General features: G+C 46.1%; 1 protein-coding gene across 1 annotated transcript in view; it reads left to right on the top strand.

The window, feature by feature from the left end:
* LOC138450289 (B-cell receptor CD22-like) overlaps positions 1-27,823 on the top strand; it is a 267,696-nt gene that overhangs the window by 217,435 nt on the left and 22,438 nt on the right. The window contains exons 6-7 of the mRNA XM_069604829.1: positions 5,132-5,267; positions 7,623-7,680. Of these exons, the coding sequence (XP_069460930.1) occupies positions 5,132-5,267; positions 7,623-7,680 (194 nt within the window). The remainder of the gene's footprint in view (positions 1-5,131; positions 5,268-7,622; positions 7,681-27,823) is intronic.

The following is a 27,823-nucleotide window of genomic DNA, read 5'->3' as shown; positions in this document are numbered from 1 at the left end:
TTACCGCCTTACTATGAGGTCCCTTTGTGGGACCCTACCTTTACGGCTGGTTTTACCAGCCGTTAAGGACGGGACCCGCAAAGGGACCTAGGAGGTCATTACGGTACCGCAATTTGCAGTACCGTAATTACCGCCTTCCCCATTCCCATTGAGCCCTATGGGGGCAAAAATGGGAATGGGGAAGGGCCATGGTGAATAGGGAATTACTGCCCCCACACATCTTGGAATAGGGCGGTAATTCCGCCATTCACCATGGCGGACTCTGTAAAATACCGGCGGCAACCGCCGTCCGTGTAATGAGGCCCATTATCTGGATGTATGAAGCTCAGCAGCAGATGGGCATAGTGCAAATATCATGCACAATGACATTAGTAAACATTACTAAACACATGACTTTACTACGGTATGCTGGCATAATGTTTGCATACCGAGAGAACAGGTTTTTGAAGATGCCACCTGTGGATCGCAACTCCCATCCTTCTCCCGATTTCATTTTTATTTGCTTGGTAAACCTGATGGGAGCGCTAGACAAATAAATGTGTTGAGTTTCAGCATAGGGAATAATGGCATCCCTTTTAGTATGTGGGTAGCTTAGGGCAGACAGGAATATAAAAAAAGTTCATGACAATTGACATCAAACTATAACTTAATCACTGCTGATTGGGGGCAGTTGGAAAATGAAAAATGGTCACTTTCATGCTATTAGTAAACAGAAATAAACACATAGGGCATCAATACGAGGTAGGAGGTAGCCATGGTGCTATTAGCACCATGGCTACCCCCTTACCGCATTCCGGGTCTGGGTTCCCGAAATAGGGACTTACCGGGTCATTCCAACCTTGGAGGACCCGGTAAATCCCCATTCCGGGAACCATTCCCCATTCCCATTCGAGCCCCCATAGGGGGCTCGAATCTGAGTAGCCAGACTTTTCTCAAGTGAGCAGTATCAATGGTTACACAAAGGACAGCAATTACTATGGTTCAAACAAACACTGACTCAAGGTTTCTGAGTAAAAGAATATACATTTATTTACACATCATTTATAAAACATTTCACTATTCTCAAGCAGTTGAAAAATCACAATCATAATACACTATACACCACCAAATGAATTCTGGACAAGTTAAGCTCAAAATGAAGTGTGAGCAAAATGGCACTCCAATAATTTAAAAAGGGAGGGAAAGACAAAGTTAGACAAAAGTTGAGCAGCACCAACAAGTGAGTAAGTGGGGCAATCTAGAAAATGCAACTACGGTGAGGAAATCAAATCAAGAGGCCAGGGCCAAAGGCAATGGACATAAGTCTTTGCAGAGGATCACACAGTTCAGAGTAGTTTGCGGTTAAGTCTTTGCCAAGAGTTAAAAATGAAGTTGGTCGGATGGAAAGTTACTTTGAAGAATAGAGAAGGACAAGCCCTCAGATTGGCAAAAGATTTCAAGCAGTTTTACCACGGTCGGACGGAACGAACAACCGGATTTGAACAGTACCTTAAATGAAGAAGAAGGCTGTAACTGAGGCAGACGTTCCTGGCAGGTCCTGCAGACTCACGGTTCCTGAAGCAACTGTCGGACTGACACAAAGTAGGAAGACTGGAGGGTCCTGCACTGCCCAGGGTAGAAACCAGCAGCCGAGCAAAGCAACAAATAAAAGGTGCGCTCCTTAAAACCCAAGCAGGGTCCGGTCCTCCTGGCTATCCGGTTCACTGTAGCTGTGCACAGCAAATTCAACCAGACGAGGGAGGCCTGGCTTGCAGTTTGGCAAACTGGTTGGTCCCACCAGCACAAGGGGAAAAGATTCCTTGCAAATCTTACCTGTCGTAGAAGTTTGGAGATTCGGAACCAGAGCAGGGCTTCACCGGGAGGTTCAGTTGTGGTAGAGGTCGTCTTCAGTCAGATTCTCTTCGGTTCTCTCAATCCAGTGGCAACTCTGCCTTCTCCGTCCCAGAGACCTGCTTTTTATGCAGTGTTGCCCCATTCACACAGCCTGACTGTCAATCACACAGCAGGGTGGCTGTCCCGGACAGTCACCACAGCCAATCTCACAGAGTGCAACATGGGTCTCCAAGGAGACCCTGTGCAGGGATTCTCAAACCCGTCCCTCACATCCTGTCCCCCTAACATATTGAGGTGCCTAAGGAGGGGTTCTGTGCAGAAGCCTGCTAAAGGACAGCGAACAAAGGAACCAAACCTGGTTTGGCGCGCAGAGTAAAGCATGAGAAAGACCTTTACAAAAAGAAATGGCGCATAAACCCAGCCAGAACCAAATAAAAGTAAATGGGGTCCAGCGGGTATAAGTTCGAGGCTACTAACTTAGCCTAAAACAGTACCACGGCTATTTAAATAGACCGCAGTAAGAAAAATAGGGTAGATATCACGGCCACCAGCCAAATCTTAAAGAAAGGGGAACGGAATAATGTTCCATGAGTAACATACAAAAAGGCATAACTATTAACCCTTTTCAGAACTCTATGTAAGATAGTTTGTACTGGGTCTGTGAATTTAAAAAGACTTATAAAGTCAATGGCAACTTTACATGTTCTGGGAGACAGTAGTCAGTCACAGAAAATGGAGTCTGAATTTAGGAAGTCTATTAAGACAACCCTGTGTCACTGCACTAAAGGTGCTGTGCAACACACAGTACAAATATGATGCCTATGCAACAGGGGAGGCTCCACAGTCTCACACTCTTACCAGGTGAAAATAAAAATCCTAGAAATCCAGCAAAGCTACTGAGGAACTCAGTAGGTATGGGAAATTAGCCATTCTGGAGAATTCTCCCTAAAACTCAAACCTCTTCCCCCTGTAACTAAGGGACAGGAGGATTTAATCTACTCCTGGAAGAATCTCTTCACTCTAGTCGGTTATAAACATCCAAGAGAGACCATCAGCATTTTGGTGGTGACATCCTGATCTTTGCTCAATGGTGAAATCAAACCCTTGCAGGCAGATTGACCATTTTAGAAGTTTTAGTTTCTACCCTTTTATTTGCATTAACCATCTCAAGGGTTGGTGGTCTGTCTGAATTACAAAAGTAGATCCATACAAGTATGGTCTAAACTTCTTCAGAGACCACACAATAGCAAAACACTCACACTCTATGGTTGGCCACCTTGTTTCTGGTTCCTTCAGTTTCCTACTGATGAAGCAAATGGGGTGCTCCCTACCTTTCTCATCAAGTTGACTAAGGACTGCACCTATACCTGTATTGAATGCATCTGTCTACACAATGAAGGGTAAGTGATAATCAGGAGCTCTTAGGACTGGAGCTTGACAACGGGCTTTCTTCAGGTTTTCAACGTCTTGAGTGCACTCCTCGTTCCATCTAACCTTTTTAGGGAATTTTGGAGAGGAGATTACATTCAAAAGAGAAGCTATGGTCCCATCTCAATGAAATTCCTGTAGTACCCAATGAGACCTAGGAAGGCTCTCACTTGGGTTTGAGTAGTAGGGGTGGCCCAGTTTTGTACAGCTTCTACCTTGCTAGGCAATGGCCTTATTTCACCTCCTCCTACCTCATGACCAAGGTAGACCACTTTGCTCTGACCAATTTGACATTTGCTTGCCTTTATGGTCAGATGGGCCTGCTCATGAGCCTGCAAAACATATCCTAAGTGATCAACATGCTCTTTCCAAGTAGGGCTGAACACTGCAATGTCATCCAAGTATGCCATGCAGAAGTCCTCCATCCCATTCATAACTTGATTGACCATCCTTTGGAATGTAGCAGGTGCATTTTATAATCCAACACGCATAACCTTAAACTGGTAGAGGCCTTCTGGGGTTGAAAATGCAGTTTTCTCCTTGGCATGGTCTGCCAGGGCTATTTGCGAATAGCCTGACGTTAGGTCAAATGTACTGAGGTACTTGGCTGCACCACGTTTACCCACCAGCTCATCTCTCTTTGACAAAGGTGGGCATCAGTCTTAGTGACTGCATTTAGAGCTCTATAGTCCACACAGACTCTCAACTCCTTGGATCCCGCGTTTAGTACTAGAACAACTGGACAAGACCATGGACTTGTAGAGGATTCTATAACCCCGAGATCAAGCATCTTGTTGACCTCTCCTTTGATGTGGGATCTCACATGTTCTGACATTATGTAACCTCTGCTTTTCACAGGTAAACAGTCACCATTGAGGATATCTTGCAGGCCCAAGGGGTCAAGCCTGGTGAAAGTGAAAACAGGGAGGCAAACTGATTCAACAGACACTTGCACTCATCCTGCTGTTCAGATGTCAGACTAGAAGAGAGATTAACTCCTTTTATGTTCTCATCCAAAAATTGGCCTCTGAGTAGGTCAGGTAGAGGTTCACTCACCTCCTCCTCTTGAACTGAAGCTAAAAGTAAAGCTCCCACTTCTGATCTCACAACATATGCCTTCAAACGGTTGGTGTGAAGGGGTGAAAGACTCTGGGAGCCACCTTAGGTCTGCCTTAGTCCACCAAATAGTTCACCTCTCCAAGTTTGCCCACAACCTCGAAGGGTCCTATCCATTTGTCCTGCAAGACCCTCTGTGTTGTTGGCACCATAGCTAGTACAAGCTGGTCTTGAGTAAACTCAACCATGCTGGTGTTAGGCAGAATTATATGCAGTACCTTTTGGGAACACTACACACAATTAAGACTACAAGTGACAGTACAATTTCACCTTTGGTACAAGCCTGTACTACACAGTTATAGTGATAGCAGTAGCGGAGCAGCCAGACTTATCTCAGGAGTAAGTGAGCAGTACAAGGAGTTACACAAAGGGACAGCAATTACTATGGTTCAGGCAATCACTGACTCAAGCACAGAGTCAGCATGTTTTTCGACCATAGGCTCTTTATCAAGGCATTGAACAATTCCATGCTTTATCCCACAGAATCAGCTAAGTTTGGTGATACAGTGATGAATGTACTATGTAGATACAACCATGCCATGATTCGGTTCTTTGTAAAATTATGATGTATCTTTTAAACATATTACTTCTTTTTAAAACACATTTTATTATGGTTGTGTTACTAAGGATTAATTGGATGTTTTTGTGTGTGCAATTTGTGATACATGCATTGTTGTATTGCAATTATGGTCTCTCCATTTGCATAAATAAAGTCATTGAAATGTACTAACTCCTTTGGAACGTCTTTTCCCAGCTTCCACTTCAGATGAGGTCCTCTGGAGCACACCAGTCTCAAGTTCTTCCAAGAATAGTCTTTTTATTGGGATTTCGGTGGCAGTTGTGGGTGCAATAGCTATTGCAGTAGCTGTGTCTACATGGCGATATCTGAAGTAGGTGAACATATATATTATTCTGGTGTCTATATTATTGAGTAAATATACATGTGAAGTATGTCTGATGTTAGATACCTAGCAACCAGTCATAGGCAAAGTAACTCCCCTAAGCAATGCAGCAAAGCATCTCACACCATAACGAATGTGGCCCTCTGTAAAAAAATGTTTTAAAAAACATTTTACAAAAAAAATCAGGTCTTCACCTAATGTTCGTGGCCACAATGCAGCATAGTTAATGGCAGTTACTTCTGATGATGGAGACTGACTACTCTCAAACATCATGGCACACCACAAACATATCTCAATTTTTTGAATGCCCGACATGGCTCCAGTTTAGTTTTGGCTGAAAGATGGTGACATCGTTTGTGGACACAATCACCCTGTAGCATAATCATGTGGGTTCATGCAGAGAGGCAGCACTGCGGTGCTTCACTGTTCCCTTTCTGTTGAGCATGTGTGAAGCCAGGTTTTACCTGCTTCTAGCATTACTCTTTCAGACTCAACCTGTTCAATTAATACTCCTGTCACTTCCTCTGGTAACCCCGCCCTATAATTCATGCCAGAAAGGGTTTTCTGTCCCATACTGGTTTTTACAATCAACAAAGGATTGCTTCTTGACACAAAGAAGACAGGAGAGCACTGGAGTAGTGCAGTGATATTTTACTGCAAAATAACAGAGGGCCCATGCGCCCTAGGTTTAAGAGCAATGCACAATATTTGCACATTTAAATCATGCAGCCTTCCTAGTTGATTGTAAAAGAGTTGCACTCTCAGTCCTTTTCAATGGATTTGCATTTTTACATTTTTGCTGTATTATTGGCATGTATTTTTTGGGATCCGATATATAAAATGCAAAGATGATGATTGATGCCGTCTTGGTGCCTGGGTCTACCAAAATCTTGTTGCAACTTTACTGGTTTATAGAGCAGCTGTCTCTGGGTGGCCTCTGTGTATTCCAGAGTCTATAATCCTGAATACCCATTCCAGTCCCTCAACTACCTCTCACCCTATTGAGCCCCTCACCCCAACAGTGCGCTGTTGCTTCCCAGCCCATGTAACAGCCATTACCACCAGTACCAATTATCACCTTAAAGTACTCAGGCAAGTAGCACCACAGGTCTCAATAGAAAATCGCACTAAACTCGTGAGAGCAGTGATCCTCCCAAGTGTAGATTATTGTAATGCACTCCTAGGAGGTGCTAATAAGGCCGATGTCCAACAACTGCAGAAAATCCACAACACAGCCATACACATCGGCTTTCAGATGAAGCGATCAGAGCCAACAACTGCAGCAAGAAAAAAGCTACACTGGCTCCCAGTAGGAGCAAGAATCCAGTTTAAATTGTTATCCACATGCCATAAGTGCATTCTTGATAACGCTCCAGCCTATTTGAAGGACAAAGTTAATACCTACCAGCCTAAGAGAGATCTGAGATCAGCAGAAGGCTCCCTACTGGAACTACATCGGGTAAAACGAGCCTGTGGTTTTGGCCGGGCCTCCCATGTTCAGGGAGCCAAGGCATGGAATGCCTTACCCTCACAGCTGCGCTAAACAAAGAACCATCTTGCTTTTCGGAGCAGTTGAAAACGTTTCTCTTTAACTAGTATGAACACTCTATGAGTAGTCCCTTCTTCACCTATCTATCTCTCGGCACCTGGATGCCCACGGGTTTTGGCGCGGGATAAGTACAATATCATAACATAACATAACAGCTCGCTTTGCACTTTGCGAATCCCATTCATACATACATCCACCTGTATTTTACAAAGAAATACATTACTCTACATCTGGCCAACTATGTCATTGAAAATGTGATGCATCTGTTGTGGATGGTCAGTAAACATTACTAACATCTAAGATTGACCTTCCTGTTGAGATTTAATCCCTGGTTTTTCAGTGCATGGCCACTGGGATACTGCTTGGCAGACATATAACTTTTTACTGTCCTACGCTGCACATTGTTCAGTTACATCACGCCTATTCCCTTGCTGAAAAAGTCTCAGCCGATCATTTGGGAACACTGTCCTATCCAAACCACCACAATTGCCATCTGAGTTGTGAGCTAATTTTCCCGTATAGATTGATTAAACTTTTTCTTTGAATCATCCACTCTGGTGTTATGTTTACTTACAGACACACACACCACACATTCTACACAGCTGGGGGGGCATGCTAATAATATGGTGGTTTCACGCACAACATACAGCTATTTTAGACACCAGGAAGGACTGGGAATGCTAGAATAGCAGAGAAATTTTCTTTGCCTGGGATACATGCAATTGTCCAAATTCCAAGAAGGCTGTAGAACTAAGTGCTGCAATGTATTGATTCTCACTTTTTTTTTCACCAAGGAATAAGAAGAACAATGATGTTCGTGCCAAACAATTACCGCTTAGCTCCCAACATGAGGTGAGTGATTTCTTCATTTGTTTCATCAAAGACTATTTACATTTTATATGGCCTTTTTAAAAAGGATTGTTATCAAACAGCCCTGTTTTTTTGATCAATGGGCCTCATTACAAGGTAGGCGGTAGCCATGGTGCTATTAGCTATTAGCTATTAGCACCATGGCTACCCCCTTACCGCATTCCGGGTCGGGGTTGTCGAAATAGGGACTTACCGGGTCATTCCGACCTTGGAGGACCCGGTAAGTCCCCATTCCGAGAACCATTCCCCATTCCCATTCGAGCCCCCATAGGCTCAATGGGAATGGGGATGGAGCTAATAACGAGCTCCCTGGTCCCTTAGTGGCTCCCGCTAAGAGCGCCTGCTAAAACCAGGCGCCCATAGTGGGACCCGCTAAGGGACCTCGGAATATGGAGGTAAGGGATTACCGCCACCGGCACCCTTACCGGTGCCGGTAATCTCTTACCTCCAACCTCGTAATGAGTCCCAATGAGCCGTTTTCCATGTTTCATCCATTGTCAACCATGACTGCTATTCATATTTGCCCAGCTTGAATGAGTGTTAGTCAATACAAACAGGGTAAATGTGCGAACATAGCTGACTTGATTCACAAATATTTGCACTTGAGCAAACAGGACAACAGGAGATGCTCTGCACATCTCTTATTTGCTCCTGTTACCTTAATTCCTGATTCACAAAGCCTAAAACTAGAGCAAATCCACTGGTTCCTGGAGCATGGGTTGGGATGTCCTGGAGCACACGTTTGTGAATTTCCTATGCGCATTGGCATCCTGCAGATGTTCCAGGCCATTCAAAGTTTGTGTCAGTTTTAGGCTTTGTGATATTTGCTAATTGGACTATGCATATCCAGTGGGATGAATTCCAGGATGTCATTGCTGCTTCCGATGAGGGAGTCCCTTCCCATGAGGCCAGGGTGGTGAAGCTGCTACCAGTTAGTCCCCCTGTGGGTGATAATCAATGTGTGGATCTCATGGGAGAGGGAACCACGTTTGGGTCCAGTGACAACCATATCGGGAGAACGCGGTATCCCCGCCAATCACCTAACCCTAGACCCCTTCTCTACAACAATCCCACCTCTTCTTCTCCTCCCTCTCTGCCCCTACCATCCTATACCATTTATTTTTGTAGCCAAACAGAACTAAAGAGTACTGGGATGAGGGCGACCTCTAGAGAGTTACAACATCATAACTCATTTGCCACTGGGACGAGGAGGATGCGCAGAGCAGTACAGAATACTTACCAGAACCATATTTCCCATTCTAGTGGTTCTCGTCAACCAAACAGAAGAAGCAGTGTTAAAAGTAAAGATGGACCTGAGAAAGTGTGTATCTCACCATGGAGCAACGGCGGTACGGAGAATGCTCTGGGAAGGAGAGGCAGACCGGGAGGCTAAGAGAGAGGAACGGTGCTGTCTGGCTTGTTCAGCGAACAGGAACCGTGAAGTGAACAGCAAGGAGGGCCCTCCGGACCTCCCTGAGGGTCGGAACACACGGTGGAGCGATTCTCACAGGAAGGAGATGGACAGGCACAGCAGGTCCGCTGGTTCCCAAAGAAAGCAAATGACTGCCACATAATCCCCAGTGAAGACAGCAGGTGCACAGGATGGCCTGAGACCATCACAGACCAAGAAGTGAGGTTCGCTGATGGACGGGGAGGTGCCAGAGTTCCTACAGAGTGGCAAAGACGGTTTAAGGGAGGAAGTCGATACCGAAGGAGACCTGATTGGGTCTAGGGCCCTGATGGGAGTCCAGGAACACTAAGAAAACGAAAGCAAGAGAACAGTGAACAAAGTCTAATGGGGTATTGATAAAAACACTCTGTGTGAATCTGGGACCTGCACCCATATAAGCATATATAAGTGAACAAGAAACAACAAAGAGAACAGTAAAAGTGAAATACATACAAACAGTACTTGGCAGGGGAGAAAACCACATCCGTATGTGACGCCACAGTGTGTGAGTATATCCAGCATGTTTTCTTTGTTGCAGTATCTGTTGGGAAGAAAACAGGTCTGCCAACCAGGGTCAGGGACCCACCACAGCTTGGAAGTATATCCAGGCTGTTCTTCCTCGTAACAGTGCCTGGTGGGGGGAAACCAGATCTGCCAACCATGGTCAGGGACCCACCACAGCTTGGGGAGTGCATCCAGGCTGTTATCTGTCATCACAGTGCCTTGTGTGAGCAAACCAGGTCTGCCAACCGGGGTCAAGGACCCACTCCAGTTTGGAAACGCATCCAAACTTCTTTTGTTTTGAACTGTGCTTGTTGAAAAGGAACCAGATCTACCAATCAGAGTCGGAGACTCAAGGGCAAAAAAAAGTCTACAAAGGGCCAACAAGGAGACAGTTTTCTCCCAACAATTGTTGAACTTTGAACTTTCCAACAAGCCTGAACAAGACCGGGGAAAGGGAGACTTTCCCAAATACTTTTAGGTCTGAAGGGTACAGAAGTGTCTTTTGTCGTGTGCCCCTAGCTCATTGCAGGCGCTGTACCTGTACCCCAATCTCTCCCACTGGATATCCTTAGGCCCAAAGGTCCTCCTACTGTGCACCTTAAGACCCTTATCTTCGCTATCAATGTTCCCATTCTCCCCAAAACTGTCTCCCGACTCTCAATTATCCCATGCTCCTCACACCGCTTTTCCAGAAAAGAGAGATGTGACGGTCCTCTCCTAAAATATCAGGATCTAGAAATGAAATGCAGACATTTTGGATGTGAGTTAGTTTAACATATGCCAGACAAATACCATGTACCAGACTAAATTGCATGGAACACAACAGGTGCATATAAACCTGGGAATACAAGCACAGTGGGTTGAAGTAGAAGCAGGAATAAGAAAGGGTGTTGGAACAGACTGTAACATGCACTGCAAAATGAGCAAAGACAGGGGTAAACGTTAATATGACTCAGAACTATTTGTAATGTAGGCTACTACAAAGACTAAACAGAAGTGTAGAGCAGGGGGTCAAGCGATAGGTAATAACAGTGGAAGGTGCTGCAAGGATAGTTAGATTTTTGAAGTTGTAATGAATGCTGGAGAGACAGAAGGCCTGATTCACAACTCATTTTCAAATGGGATTTTCCTGTTGGAAAATTCTTTATGAATCAGGCCCAGAGAGTGATAACTGTTGCGAAGTGCTTTTCTGGGTGGTTGGATGCAAGCTAATCTGGAATTCATGAGGTCACAGGGAATGGTGGAAAGTGCATATGTTGATGTATGAGTGAGAAAATGCTAGGGTTCCAACCCAGGCAATTGCAGATAAATAGCCTGGGTGGTGGGAACCAGTGGGTTTCCCTATTGTTATTTTACGGACTTACATTGGAACTAGAATAAAGAAAATGTATAGTAACCTACCCGATGCATCTAGAAGTATCATCACAACAATGCCTTAGTGTAAGTGGCAGTTTGGTGTAACGGCCGCAAATAACCCTGGTTGTTTCCCAGTACAACCTCGGTTATGTGAAAACATTCCAGCTCTGAAATTGGTCCCCATGCCTCTCAACCCCAAATACCGAATTTCTCATGGTGTCTTATTTACCCAACCACTCAGCTAGCCAGACTCCATGTAATCCTTTTTCCTCCTCGAAATGGCATCTTTTTCATTTTTCGTTTTCGGCTAACCCAGATTATTTCTATTATAACCCTGGTTATTTTTAGCTTTGTAGACACAAAAATAATGGTGGCTTTTAAATATCTGAAAAGCCTTGATAAGGCATTGTGGGACACATACAAAGCTCTAATTTTGGGAGAAGGGTGCATCCCCTTCAACTACTGGACAGAATAACCCTAGACTGCTCCTGGAAATCGATTCAATGCTTTGTGCCCAATGTGTTTCCGTACAGCAGTTGCTGTTGTGTGCCACACAAACATTTGACTTTCTATGGGAGTAGTCCGAAACAGGGTTTTTTTTCCTTTCTTAATAACCTTTTTCATTTTTTTACAAATCTTTCACAAAATGTTCAATCTTGGGAGGCCCATGACATTGTTTGTAAAATATCAGCCAATCCATTCTGCAAGTCAAAAGTTATTAGCAATTACATTTTCGGGTTTACTTATCTATAGTGCGGCGACCACTATGCTCCATGGAATTTGAATCACTAAAGCACAGGCACCAATGTTAATGGTGCCGGTGCTTCAGTGATTTCTCTGCCGATAGGGGCCTGAACTGCCGGCAGGTCGGGCTTTCCCTTAGTTCACTGCCTCTACCGGCAGAATCAGAGTATGCCGGTCTGGGAAAAATGTCAGAGCCAGTTGTACTAGCCGTTTTACCGGCATTTTTCCCAGACCGGCATGCACGTAATGACCCAGTCTCAGGTAGTTGTTTGACTTCCTGGAAATTCTTCCTCAAATACACTGTTTTGCAATGGTCCCACATCTCGCCATTAGAACAAGTAGTAATCACTAAAAATACACCCATCACGATACATGAAATATTCTTCTTTTACATAGAACAAAGGTAGTCCTGTGGAACTTTTTCAAGGAGGGTTGCAGGCCCCTAAAATTTTCTTCAAAGAAAGTCGAGGAAGTTTGGTGGGTTTGAAATACATCGTGACCACCCTTGAATACCCAGAAATCTGCTGCAATCTTCAAACTTCAAGCGAGGTTTGAGGGAGTTGGAGAGAATATCGTTATTCAGTGATCAAAAATGGAGGTCCATGGTAATGTGCAGGTCCCGGAGATCAGTAAGATAGCTTTGTGGGTTACCAGACCTGCTACAACCCACAGATCACAGGTTTGGATGAGTCAGAAACATGTGCGTACTGGCCTATCAACTGTTTGGCCGCCGGTTGAATCACAATGGACTTGGAATGGCCTTGGGGCCAGTTTTAGAAGCCACCATGGGGCCTTTTTTATTATCCATAGCAACGTTACTAACGTTGCTGCATACCATTTACAATGCGCACGCTGTTGGACTGTCGGAGAATCTTCATCAAAGTAAAGTGAACACTTACTTACTAAGTGTTCACTTTGCTTTGATAAATGCACGGTTCCCCTAATAGCATGAGGCTTTGGTGCTGCCAGTGCCGCAACCATCCTCCATCATGGCGCCAGGCCTCTCTCTAAACAAAAACAATCATGTGTGGGTGGTGGGGTTGTGGGGCCGGGCTCGTGTTAAACATGGACTGCATGTCTGCAAGCTTGCCTGCCTGGGTCGAGGGGAGAGAATGGCTCGGGGCTGCCTGCCTGGCTCCTAATCTGAGCCTCGCTCTATCTGCAAAGTGTGCCAAATGTCTATTACACTGCACAAAAATGGCGAAAGTGCAGGCGGGCAGGAAAGGAGCGGTGAGTGGGGAGAGGGGAAGGTGGGCTGGGGAGGGAGGCAAACAGCCTTGGGATTGGAGGATGAGAGAAGGGGGGCAAACGCGCTGGGAGAAGGGGAGGAGGGCCAAGTGTTCTGTGCATTTAAGTGTACCCTAGATAATGGAAGTGGGGAGATAGGGGGAGGGTGCAGTGAGGGTTCGGTGGAGGATGGAATTTCTGAGGTTGTCTCTCCTGCTAGATAGTGAAGATGGGGAAGTAGCCTATATTTGTCTCTTAAGCTTTGTGTAAAACAGACTCAAGATGCTGTGAAAGTTGGCATACGTCAGTGAAGGGATTGAAGGAAATCCACAGAAAGAAAAAATCTTGGTGACAAGTGGAGGAAATGGCTCTTAGACCGCATCTGCTCCCTTCAGATTTCCCTAGAAGGAGAGTGCCAGAGGTGGGCCACTGTACTGAGGGATAACGAAGATGGAAGCTATGATGTAAAAGAACGAGGGGGTGCCGAGGTCTGGTCTCTCGCTGTACACCTCTTTAGCAGGACACTGCGACTGCTGAGGAGCCGCGCACTGCCGCCTGGAAGGCTGACCCCTCGCAGTGTTATTAGGGGGGGGGGGGGAATGAATGATAACCAGTCCTGGGTGAGACTCCGCATGTGCGCTCCTTCTCCAGACTCAGCGCCCCACGGGTAACGGTTTCTAATTGGCAGCGTAGCTTTGGCAACTTTAACCAACATTTTATTTGTGCTTTACTGAGCACTAGTTTAAGGAGTCAGAAGGAAGCACCTTCATGAGCCTGACTAGGTGCCAACGACAGAGGTCTGAGTCTCCGAATTTATTAAATGAAGTATTGTGCTTTTAAGTAGCATTACCCTACACTTGCTGTAGTGGGCCTGAGCGCAGCAGGAGCCTAAGCGTGGGCTCAGGGGTACCACTGGCCAAGCCAGCCTGCAAACACGTAATTTACTGCTATTTGCACCCAGGGATGGAGCACAGTGATTTCGGTCCCCATTTTGAGGAACAGGCATGCGCATTGGTGCACCCTTTCATCAGTGGAGCGCACACTGATCCATGGCATGAGTGTGGAGAGGAACCGTCATGGCAGTTCGGCAGGTAAGTTAGGGAGCATGGAAATGCTGTGAGCCACAGGGAAATGGGGATACAGTGAGAGAGTCTGGCATGGGGAGAGTGGGGATACAGCTCACTTCCTTCACAGGCATATACTGGCAATTCCAACTTCCAGCCCAGCGTTGCAGGGAGCTGATTGGCTGGCTACCCTGCGCTGGGTGCTTATATGAAAAAATAGAGTACAGACCATACAAATGTAATAATCTGATGAAATGAGACCTGTGTATTTGTCAATATATTTCCGTCTACTTTGGTAGTGGTGGGGCGTCATTACTTCTTCTTCTGGCACGGACGTGCAAGTAGAGCGGAAAGCTGTTCCTTAGGTTTGAAAGACTTGGCGCTGAAATGCTTGTCCCTTCGACCCTGCTATTTCTGTGCAAGCGAGTGCCAAATCAGTGATGTGCTTACAGTAAGGCCAGGCATAAGTATAAAAAGTGACTTCACAGAATGAGTCTTTAGTACGCAAAGGTATAATGGAAAGATACATTATGTTGCCATGCATAAAATAGTTGACAAATACACAGTGACGTCCAGTATATGTATTGTCAACATTGATATTTACCCCTGTGGCAATATCAGGAGTGAGGCATTTTCTTGAAGCAGCAGACAGCTGAATGCCTACAGACTTCTCATTTTGGCATATGAGGCACAGTGTGATGAAAGATTTTGCCCGGGAGCACCCACTTTGGTTAAGTGGCGAAGCCCGGATAGGTAGGTAGGAAGGAAGCAAGGAAGGAAGGAAGCGCTGCTGTGATCTATGTGTGATCTGCATGTAGCAGGTGGAAATATGTTCTATGGCGCTTTGGCAAAAGCGCTATATAAATAACAAATCATTATCAAATGCCAGGGCCATGGCTACTGCCTGGGGTACCTGGATGGGCCCCCCGCAAATTAAGTACTCACCTGTTGTTGTCGCTTCACAAGTTCGAATCCTGCACAAGCCCTCTCAGCCTTTCATCTTTCTGAGATGGTTCATACACTAACCACTATTCGCCATTAACTCTCCAGAAGTAGCATTTTCTGTAAAGTCATCAATTGACGCAATTCATGGATGAAGGTTTAAGGGCCACATTTTTCTTTTAGGTGAGGGTCCGGCCACTTTTATTTATCTGCCCAGGCCTATTTCTTGTCCCAGTCCGACCCTGGTCAGAAAGGACTCCCCTTGGCACACTTTTAAAGTTCCAGAAATCATTTCAAGATCTACTTACATTTCTGTTTTCCGCTATGTAAACCAAAAATGGAATTGTTTCTTGCCACACTATTAAGAGGTATTTACCATCGGCAGACTTTCAAAAATTGCACATGAAGTGTTAATGTTTGCCCTTGCTTAAGGCACGTATCAAGCACAATACCTTTAACTTTGCAATTGGCATCATTTCTCTATCCTCAAAAGTTTCCACGTCTTGCTTACAACGTTGTGAAGTGTCAAGCCAGCTTTCCTTGAAACATTGAGAAATGTGACCTTGCAGAACACACTGGAATTCAGAGATTTGTGTTTTGGGCGAAGTGATTTGAGGATGCTCAAATAACACTATGATGTCCCATATGAGCTCCTATGCACATGTAGCAAGTCTCAATGGAACGGGATGTGAGGCATAGCCCTCAGTGAACTCAAGGCATCCATCCTGCTGAACCTTGATGGGCCAAAATACAATGGCCATTCTGTGTAGAATCCTGTGGATCCCAGTACCCCCACAGATGGATAACAAATGTGCAGTATGCAAATGTTCACCCCTTGGCGCAGGTTGGCATGTTACAGTTGTGTGTGTAAGTGCATCAGGGTTATCTTACGTAATAGTAGGCAAGCAGTTCATACCCTGGCTGTCTTCCCATGATGAAACAGAGTGCCGTAAAGAGATTCGGTAGGCAGCTAGTAGACTTTGCCTGAAGGGGTATGGACATTTGGACACCATCAACGTAACACGCACTAGCATGCGGTTGATATTTAGTCATTTTGGGCATTTGATAGGGAAAACCTAGGTTCCTGCATTGCCCGTACATGTTGTGGGGGTGCTTCATTTGTACCCTGATTGTTGAATGTCAATGCCGCTGTGCCAAAATATAGCAGTAATGTTAAACATATTTTGCTCCACTTGGTTTTTATTAGCTTTTGTAAAATTACAGACATCTTACCACAACATAGTCAACATGGAAACATAAAAATAACAAAAACTGAAAAGTTGCCCCCACCCACAAGCAAACAGTAGTTGACGTGTTCCTGGGATCTCAATTTAACATCAAACATTCAGGTAACCTGTGCGAGCCTAAATGCAAGTAAGTCACATGGATCATAGGTACATTCTTCCTTCACCTTCGCGGTTCCCTTTAGCATCCCCTTACCTATCCCCCTAATCTCCCAACTGTTCTTGGTGTATGGAAAGGGTCACTTCCTTGGAAAGTCCTACTATGGTGGTCTCAATCCATTTAGTGTAAGAGTAACTCCTGTACAGCCCCGCATGGCTTCCAGTGGACCCCCATTTAGCTATGAATGGACCCCACTCTTCCTGATAAGACCACATGTGGTCATTCACTAGGGCTTTCAATTTGACCATTATGAAAATATCCCACAGCTTCTGCAGCCAGTCTGCCTTGTCTTGTGTGCTCGTATTTTTCCAATTCTGAGCTGACGCCAGTCTTCCGCCTGGGAACATTGCCTCCCGCATTCTCGAGAATCGGTATTCGTCACTCTCGATTGGTGGAATACCTAATAATAACTGTAATGGATTTAGTGTGGACTGTAAACCTGTTACCACCTTCATCCAACTTAGCAGTTCAGCCCAAAAGATCTGAATCTCAGGGCACCACCACCACATGTGTGCCAGCGACCCTGTATGACCACACAAATGGGGCCATAGCAGTGAAACTGCAGTATACATCCTAGACATTTTTAGGGAATCTGAGTGCCACCAATGCAGTATTTTAAAATGTTGTTCCATTACTGCCGTAAAGAGATGTCCATGGAACATGACCTTATAGACCTTATCCCAGGTCTCCTCTGAGAGTTCTTCCCCGACCAAGGGCGTCCAGTATACTTTGAAGTTTTGCCTTCCCGATATATCTTTCTTAACTGTTCTGTAGAATTTAGAGAGTATCCCTTTTCTTCTGTCTGCTGTGTCTCTCAAAAGGTTTGAGGTCTCGTGCCAAGTTGCCATTCCATTCTGGATCTGTTATTTTCCCTTTCAGTCTTAAATAATCAAAAATGGTTATTGCGTTCCGGCCCAGAATCTCCCTAACTTCCCCATAGCCTTTCATTTCCCTTTCTTTAAATAGTTGGCCAACTCTTTCGAGACCCCTATCGGACCTTTTTTGTGTTTGACGAAAGGCCTGCTGGGCAAGATCTAAAAGGCTCCCCATAGTGAAGTCATTGGTGAAGGACAAGATGCTAACTTATCGGTCAGGCCTCCTTTTGTCCAAAGCGTCCATAATACTTCTATGGCTCGATGTTTCTTTATTCTAACAATAAATCACCATGTCTTCCACGTATAACCAATACATTCCTAGATCATCTCTCAGATGTTCCAGAAGCACTCTTAGTTGGACTGCCTGGTAGTACAGCTGGACGTTTGGTGGGTCCAAATCCTCCACATTCCTTTGAAAGGGTAAGCACTGTTCTTTTAATTCTCTGTCTTTTGTCCTGCCATATGAATTTACTTATCACACAGTGTAGTGTTTGAAAGAAGCTCTATGCAAGCGGTGTCGGGAGTGCTGTGAACAAATACAGTAGTCAGTGGACGACGTTCATTTGCACCGAAGTCATCCTCCCATACCATGAGAGAGAGAGAGAGTAAGCACATACCACCTTTTTAAGACAGAGCTCAGCGTTTCCAAGGGAGGGTCAACATTTAGGTTGGCTATGGTCATTAGATCTCTGGCTATTTGAATGCCTGGGGACGTGATTGCTAATTTCTCAACCCTCATGCCTAGCTCCTCTAAGTGTTTTAGACTAGAGCTTCGTTGACATATTGGCATGATGCTAGATTTAACTATATTAACTTTCAGACCTGGAAAATGTCCGAACCTATCAAACAGGAGTTTCGGGAGGGAATGCTGAGTGTCCCCCAAGTAACTCAAAATGTCATCTACAAAGAGCGCTATTTTGAAGTCCACCTCTTTGCATTGTATCCTTTTATTTTCGAGTTTTTCTTTATGACTATAGCTACGGATTCTATCGTCAATGCGTACAACAGTGGTGATAGGGGACAACTCTACCTTGTTCCCCTGGACAGCTGAAAGGGAGCAGACAACTACACATTTACTTGGACTCTAGCCTTAGGGGCATTATACAATGCTGCAATCCATTTACAAAATGTTTGTCTCAGACCAATCTTCTCCATGACCCTACCAAGGTATTGCCACTTGACTCTACAAAGGCCTTTTCTGAGTCTAGCGATACCAGGCAGGCTTCCGTATTTTGTTCTTGCGCGTGGTGAATTAGGTCTATTGTTTTTCTTATATTATCCAAGCCTTGTCTGCCTTTAATGCATCCAAATGGGTTATTAAGGCCCAAGGAAGGAAGGTTCCCATCCAGTCTCTTCCCCATTAGTTTTGCTAAGATGTTAACATCTGTGTTAAGGAGGGAGATAGGTATGTAGGAGTCACAGGATGTTGGATCCTTCCCTTCCTTATGTAGCACTACTATAATGGCTCCCAGCATTGAGTCAGGTAAATCCTCCCCGTCCAGAACCGCATTGAACACTCTCACGAGGTAAGGTACCAGGATGTAGAAGTCCATTTGTCCAAATCTCACTGAGAATTGATCATCACCTAAGGTTGTTGCATCTTTCATATTCTTGGTAGTATGTACTAACTCCTCATCAGTTATAGGGGAATCTGGACAGGCAGACTTTGCAAACAATACGCCTGGGATTTTTAATTGTTCAATAAGTGGGTGATGTGGGAACAATCTCCTTCATATTCAGCCATGTTTAACCTTTTATAATACTTTCCAAATTTGTTCCCTATCTAGTCGGTATTGTATAACACTCCGCCAACCGCCGAATGCTTCGCTTTGACCCTTTTAGAGTCGATTTTCTCCCTGAGCTTCCAGGCCAATTTCTTATTTGCCTTTTCCCCTTTTTCATGGCTTTTTCTGTTTTTAAAATGGTAGTTTCCTCTCCGTGTCTTGTATCAGGGGGGCTGCAATTTGGGATTTATAAAGTGTTTGCTTTTTCACAGACGTCGGTGTGATGTAACTGCGTGAAGGGCCTCCTGGTTGTATGGCTTCTTTTTTCCAGAGGTGAATAAGCTCTCTCCATATTCCTCAAATATCCCTGCACTGGAGAACATCTGGCCAGACATCTAAACAAATGTATAGCAATCCACAATATGAGACCCAAAACCTCTCCTGAATAATACCTCCCACACCAAAATGTCTACCAACAGCACCACCAGTAGACACACAATTCCAATCCTGCTCAACCACCACTGATACACCGAAAGCAAATATGCAATGGCCCTGCACCATACATGGCATCCGTCAACCATAGGTTTCTACCCACACTGTTGTGATGCTCCCTTCCCTACTGGAGGAACACATGTCCACATGGCCATATAGGCAAGTCAGTCACAGTAATGCCACATGCCTACCTCAAACAACCCCCACCATAAATCAACACTCCTGAAAAACATTTACAAAGTGCCATGCCAACCACAGCAAACAAGTTTGATACACCCATGCACACCATGTACAGATATGACCAACATGCCTCTACTGCAAAGCATGGAAGTAGCTAAGGAACAGATGTGCGTGACAAAGACGTCAAACATGTGAAAGCCCAAACACGTTATCTCCCGCCATCTACCATTGCCCACATACGTATATTGGTCATGAAGGCAGCATACTAAAAATCTCACTCACCTCAAGCATGCACATATGTCGCCCAGCCAATAGGCCAGTAGCAATATGCCCCACAGAGTGTGCCCTAAACCCACATAACAGCCATAGGACATACTTTGGTAGAGAACATGAACAAACAAAAGGTGCACATGGACAAAGAAGCACAAAAGCACAAAGAGACAGCAAACGGGGGTAGTGAATGTAAAATATAAATGTATTAATGAACAACCATATACAAAAAGGATAACAAAATAACTGCATGAAAAAATAAAAATAAACATAAGGAAACCTACAACTCATGAACTATATACATCAAGCAGCAGGCTATGGAAATGCCTGCCAATGCCTGTTCCAAGGCTGACTCTCCATCAACATCTGCCACGTGCAGGCAGGCTTCCATTATTTCCCAGAGGGCATGCAGGGCCTCCCTCATCCAACACATAATCTCCTCCGCGGCCCTGCAAGAATTCTCCAGGATGGCAGCCCAGGTCTGCACCAACCTCTCCTCCGCTTCGGCACTGGCAATTGCTGCCTTGTGTGCCAGCTACCTCTTCTTCTCCTGCTGCTTCATAAATCACACCTGGTAGGACACAAGTGCCTTCACACGCTGTTGTGCCTCCTGCCTAATTTGCACCATGCATGCACCCCTTTTCCCCCTCCTGCTTGCAATGCCTGCAAGGATTTGTCTCCTCAGCAACAACATCTCCTGCTGCCTGGCATGCATCTGCGGCCTAGGCACTCCCTCTGACTGGATGACAGTCTGAGTCAGGGGAGTACAACATCTGCACTGCCTTCATATTCCTGCTGTTCCTCCACAGCCCATTCTCCTGTATGTTCCTGGGCAGGTAGAGTGGCCACCTCATCTGCCACAGTATGGGCTTCAATCTCCACCAGGGACACTGGCACATCCAGACTGGAAAATGGCGGGACTGTGGCAAAAGAAGCCATGGTGGTAGCCGCATGGAGGCCTCAGTTGCGGTTGACTGGGGCACAGATGAGGAGGAGAAAGGGACCATTGCAGTAGTCTGTTCAAAGTGGCCACTGGAAAGCAGTGCTGCTGCCAGATGGGACACAAGGAAGCCTATCTGCCTGTGATGCTGTACAAGCAGCTTGTGAGATGCTTGCACGGAATCACACATAGATGCCTGCTGCCTCAAGCAAGCACTGCATCCCAGATGGCCACATCAGCCAGAAGTGCAGACTCTGTCTCGGTAGTGGCATCGCTGAAGGAAGGCAGTGCTGCAGCAGATGGCCCTGGGAAAGGAGGTTGTGTTGACCCCTCCATGGTGGACTGCACAGCCGCCTATCTTAGGGCCAGGTCTGCAGTCTGCACATCTGCCTTGTTACCCCCACCTAACACCGTGGGCAGGCCCGCAATTGCTTTCTTCTCCTCCTTCATCGGCCAAGATACCTCTAATGAGGTCTCCATGGTTTGGGACCCCTGTGTAGAAATGTCTCCACCACCCTGTCCCATGGATGCTGAGGTGTCCACCACAATGATGGAATCCTGGGACTCCTCCTCGGCGGCAATCCCAGATGTATGGGATGCTCCCCCAAGCTCTCAGAAGAGGTGGAAACAAAAAAGCATGCCTGGGGTCTAAGCCTGTGTCTGGAGGCCTTTTCCCTGGGTTGCAGCTCCACGGCACTACTCACACTCTCTTCCCCAGTCACTGCAACTGTGGAAAAGGGAACAAAGAACATAGGAATCAAGCATAAGTGTCAATGCATATGTACTCTCCTCAGTAGTAGCAGTAGCACGCAAGCTGTCAGCATCAGTCAACAAGAAACTGCCGCACACACACAATGGCCCTTGTGCGGAAATCTGACTAATTCCAGTCTCACATCTGAAGGCAAATGGACAAGTCACAATGATGAGACATGCAGATGTGCACATAGCACATTAATGTCTGGCCGCATACACATGACAACAACTCATTTCACATCACAAATACAATAATGCAGTGACCCAAGTGTATCCTAAAAGCAGGGCCATGGAAAGGGCACCTGGCCACATGTGTCCGCAGCACCATATGCACATCCCTGTTCAACCACATCTAGAAACATGCACCGCTGACAGTTCAACAGGGTAGCAAGCAACATGTAAATGCGCCTGTTGCTGAGGATGAAGCAGAAATGCTCCAGCTCCCAGCACACACAAGTATCATGATGACAAACCATAGATTCTCCCTCATTCAGTGGCCTGACTGGTCCCAATGTAGATCTGGATAGTTAGAACCATGAACTTGCTCCATTCATGCACACCCATGCAGGACATACAAACTCTGTGGCAATGAAAGCCGTGGGTGTACTCAACAGCGACTTTGATGCATGCCTGCAGTTCAGGGACCTGGGAATGCACCTCTGGGTTTATCCTCTCCGGGATCTGGAGGTTAAGGGGTGACAGCCTTTTGCAGCCTGCACGATGCACCTCCACCTCCACAGAGGCACCTGCCTTCACCTTTGCCTGGCTCTGGATACTGAGGTTGTCCTAGCGCTTCTTAGCATGGTCCACTCTCTAGACTGCCTACCCCTCCATATTGATGGCAGCAATGATGTCCACCCAGAAAGCTGATGAGTTGGTCACAGAGCCTGACAGAAGTGGCACAAAGAAACAGGCTGTGGGGGAATAGCAGACTATCCAAGACAGTGCTAGGGGTCAGCAGCCAGTGACACACTACCAGGCAGCAGGATATGTTGAGCTTTGTAGACAAAATAAGGCTGGAGGAGGAAAGATATGGGCAGAGGCAAGAGCTACAGAAAGGCACAGGTGTCTCATCTTCATGCACGAGGCAACAGTGATGAAATCAGAGGAAAGCCCCCCTGTGCGTAAATTACACGCTGCAGAGGCAGCAATTGATATTTTGGGGTTACGGCGCAGACTTTCCTTGCATATGCATAGGCCAAAATATTTTGGGGTATGACCCAGACTTCTCTTGCCTGCGTGGAGGTGGCAATATTTGGGGCTACAACATGGATTGTGCACTTGAATATGAGGGTATATTGCCATGAACACCGCTTGCACCATGAGTGGGAGGGCTGTGCGGAGAGGACGAGAACAGGGACGGAGAAGAAGGCTGAAGCAGGGTCCACTTGCTAAATGTGATGGTGAGCCTACAGGGGCCCCTGTACCAACAAAGCCCACTAGGGCTAAGAGGGGACAACCTGCAGAGCAGGAACAGGCAGCTCCACACGAAGAGCCACCAAGGAAGAAGTACTTTTCAGATGTGGAGCTAATAATCCACACTGATTACGTTGTTGAATGCCAGGTCGATCTGTACTCATGGGCTGGAAGCACTCTTCCTCTGACCCAGCAGTGGGGGATGTATCAGGAATTCACAGACTTGATAAAGGCCTGTGTGGTGGTAAGGTGCACTGCAGAAGAGGTCCACAAGAGGATGGTGGACCTCATTTGATGGACCAAGGAGAAGCTTGGCTGCAATGTGGTCTCTGGCCAGGCTACTGGAGGTGGATCACCACATGTGGATGAGCTGACTGCATTTGATTGTTTTTGGATGCATGCACACCTATGGAGCCACATCAGGTGAGTGCCAAGTGTGCATGATATGTATGCCTACCTCACCACGTGATATGCTATTCCATGTTGTAATACAGTTGGAAGTGGTCCCTCTCACCCCTCCATGGGTACTACAGTAATACATCCATGGGAACGCCCATTACATGTTGTGCATCCTAGAAGGTAAATGCTTGCACTATGTTTGCAGTTGAGATTGATCTTACAACAAATATCACTGTATACAAGATTCTCTAGCAACACCAATACACCTATATGTGCCAATGGCCTGCAAGACACTTGTCTTTGCACAAACCTTCAGTGTCATGCTTGTGGATAGTGCATCGTGAAAACAAATGTTGACTCTCATGGAATGACACTAAGCATCTATTCACTGGCTCTTGGATGAGCGACAATGTCAGTGAGGAGGTGCATGAGACCGTGTTCCAGATAGAAGTGACAGTGGTTGCCCCAAATTTGTTTGAGTTACAATGATTGCAGATTTGGAGTGTCAATTATTCAGTGGTCATGCAAGTGCACACTGGTCATATTCATTTTGCACTCTTCTCACAAAGTAAAGTTGTATGTGAGCATGTTCAACAACAAATCTAGACTTGGCCAATGTGGAAAAAGGGTTGATGGGGATTCTGGCAACACAAATTCCTGCATGCATGTTTGGTCAGCAGGTGAACATGTGATACTGCCACATGTTTAAATTTGACATGATGAAGCTGAGTAGGGGCTTAGCAATTTAGCAAGGAACTCTATCCATCCACTGTTGGACCTTCCACTCTCACACATGCATTCATATATGTACGGTTGCTTACTCCTCTAATACGTGGCTTGATGCAGGACCTAGTATGCACCAACATGATTGCACAGAGCATTGAATGTTAGTCCCCTGTGCCTTACACATTTCAGAATGCCCGGTTTTAATGCCTGATGTATGTGTGGCTGGCCCTGTTGTGTCTGTATGCATTTGCTTTTACATATGCATGTCCAGCTTGTTAGGTAGGCCTGTGAATCTTGTCTGACTTTGTGCAGGTGAGGATGCAGCAGATGAGGTAGAGGAGGAGGAGGACCTGGAGGAGGATGATGCACAACCATCCACCAGTTCAGCCCGGGTTCTGTTTCTGGTGAGAATCCCTTTGTGTTACACACCATTATCAATAGACCCACTGACTCTTCCGATGATGCTGCTGAATCGGATGTTTAAGGGCGTACTGAGGGACATAGTGAAGGGTACACCACTGAGTAGTCCAGATGGCACAGAGCTCCTCGAGTTCCTTCAGGATGCTGAGATGGAGGAGGAGAGCCAAGAGACCCTGGGCCAGTGGGAAGCCTTGCATCAATGGTGAGTTCAGTGTCTTCAAGATTGCCTTTGCCCATCATGGAGCCAGCAGCGGAGGCTGGTGTCAGTTGGATGGTTTTAGACCACCAGCCAATGAAAGTGCACTTACTGCGACTTGCCCAGGCTTTGGCATCCCAGCTTGGTGAGCCCTGCACACATGGTGGATGTGTGCCTGCTGCACACTCAGAGTGGGCGGAGGAGTTTCTGCGTGCAAGTGCCCAACAGGGCGAGGTCCTGCAGGAGATGGCTAGGGACATCCATCGCCTTGCTGAAAATGCCATCTCCTCAAATACACACACTGCCAAACTCTGCTTATTGCAGAAGGAGAGGAGAGAGGACATGCAATAACTGAGGCAGACAATTCGAATTGATGGTTCGTTTTTGAGACAATGTCTGTGTGATGAGTTGTTGGCCTCAAGGGACCACCAGCAGCAGATGATGGACACCGTGGGAAAAACACTGCATGAGGAGACATTATCCTCAAGGGAATCCCAATATCAAGACACGGATACCCTGAGTAAATGCCTGCATGCACAGATATTGGTCTCAAGGCAATTCCACTCTCAAGACATGGATTCCTTTAGGCAATCTCTGAAATGATGAAATGTTTGCCACAAGGGAAATCGACCGGCAAAAAATGGATTCCTTGGAGACATCAAGGGTCTGTATGCATAATGACTCTTGGCCAATAACAACATCCATCACCAAGAGCTTGTAGCAATTTCTGGCCTCATGCATGCATCCCTGTCATGGGTTGCCCTAGCCAATGAGGACCATACCATCCCAGGATCCAGCACAGGATGAGAGTTCCAGTTGAGCATGTTACAACACACCCCAAATCCTCTTGTCACCCAACCCCGTTTTCATGCAACCTGGTGTCCACAAGCCTATGGAACGGGCCTGGATTTTGACCTTTTTTCTTTTTTTTATACCACCCCCTCCAGGGTGGACAGGTTTTTTTCTCAATTTCCTTAACACCGTCCAAAGTGGACTGTATTTTTTTTTCATCCATCCAAGGTGGACTGTATTCATGTTTTTGCCCTGTCCAAGGGGGACTGTATTCGTTTTTTGCCCCCGTCCAAGGTGGTGTGGGTACATTTTTTTTCCTCATCCAGGATGGACTGTGTTATTCTTTTGTTTGTCCTCATTCAGGGTGGACTGTGTTATTATATTTATGTTCCCATCCAGGGATACTGTACTATTTTGTTTTGGTTCTCGTATCAGGGCCTTTGTGCTCTTGAGGGCAGTGAGTCAACTGTTCATGGTATTGGCCACATTTTCGATGCAGGGGGACTGGACATGCAGCCATGCTCAGTGGAGTCAACTGACATAGTGTTGTGGACTGCTACAGCCTCCCACATACAGGTGAACAGTCCATTCCACATGTATGTGTTTATGTGCTGTCTGTCAGCCAGACTCCGATAGCTGGTCCAAATATATGTTCAATGTAATTTCATGTATCTTGCCTCATCTGGTGCCCACACTCCCAGTGAGGACACCCCCAGCACCCTATTTCCACCACAGTCCCCATTCTCTCTGCTGGACACTGGGTCTCCTAGCACCATTGTTACTGCCAAATCTCAAACACCTACTTTATTGCTAAATAAATTGATCTCACTGTATATAAGCAACTTGGCATCTTCACAGAAGCCAATAGACTGCACGACTCAGCCCAATCAGGGTTCCGACCCCTCTGTGCAAAAGAATCCTCACTGGTCTCCATCCGGGATGAACTTAAAATAACTGCCTACTCACAAGGGTGTGCTGCTGTCCTCTCCCTGCATCTATCAGCAGCCTTTGACACCATTGATCGCTCAATACTCAGGAACAAGCGCCTCATGTTAGCCATCAAAGACTCCTCCCTACTTTCTCCTCTGTCCCTTGACCCATGACAAAAGAGGTGCCACATGGAACCTCCCTTTCACCTCTGCTCTTCAACCTCTATCTAAGTCCCATGCCAGCTCTCATCCACTCACACAACCTTATCTGCTACAACTATGTAGACAACACCAGACCATTTTCGATATCCCCAAAACTCCAGCCTTCCCACTTCCCGACCTCAGCACTTGCCTCTCGGATATCGACCTATGGATGATGACCAACCACCTAATCTTTAACCCGGGTAAATCAGAAATCCTAATGTGCGGCAAAACTGCTCTGATCCCCTGGCATTTACCGTGGGCAATTGCCCTGGGAGCCCCACCTCCAGCCTCCACCTCCATTATAAATCTTGGATGCACCATGGATGCAGACCTATCTCTCTCCAAACACATCAACTCCTGTCACAGATGGCACTCGGTTAAGAGTGGCACAGGACACCCGGTAAGGGTTTGGGTGGTTGTGCCGAAGTAAGGTGGACAGATAAGTACACACACAGCTGAAAGTAAAGAGAACGAAGAGTAGGCAAGTGTAGCAAGGAAATAAGGTACAACAGAATGGATTCCCTCTAGGGGTGTATGCGTATATAGGAAAAGAGTATTCCACGGACCTTAGGAAAAACTCTAGCCTTCTGCACGGTTTGCTATGATAGAGGCCCACGCTGTTTGCTCATGGCTTGGAACAACAGCTATGGGTGTCTGTAACGCAGAATCGAGACAAGGGAAGGGGCAGAGGTTGCCTGATGGAAACCAACAAACAAGCTCTGTATAAAGGGTCTACAAACAGTACAAGAGAAGACACTAACAGACAAATCCAGGAAAAAGGAAGTCACTAAACAAACTAGCAGAAGGAAATTAAGGGAAAGCCGTATAACAGGATTGGAGAGGGATAAAGAACAGAGGGTTGAAAACAAGGAAGAAAGTAAGGCAGCAGCAGTCAGGAAACAGGGGGACTGCAATAACTGAAAGTAAATAATGTAGGTGACCTGTTGTGGATAGCAGAGGACGGTAGGGTACAAGGTTGAGAGCTCAGAGGAGCAGGAAAGCAATGAGCTAGCCCCAAAGGAGCAGGGCTGTAAGGAAGGAAGCCCAGAGGGAAAGAGCTTAGGGCAGCGGAGAGAAGCAGGCTGCACGGCAAGGAGCCCAGAAGGGCCGGGCAGCAA

This window comes from Ambystoma mexicanum, chromosome 1p (genome assembly GCF_040938575.1).
Source record: "Ambystoma mexicanum isolate Mex_15411 chromosome 1p, UKY_AmexF1_1, whole genome shotgun sequence".
Lineage (NCBI taxonomy): Eukaryota > Metazoa > Chordata > Amphibia > Caudata > Ambystomatidae > Ambystoma > Ambystoma mexicanum.
The sequence above is the reverse complement of the archived record's forward strand: the minus strand, read 5'-3'. Positions and strand labels throughout refer to the sequence as shown.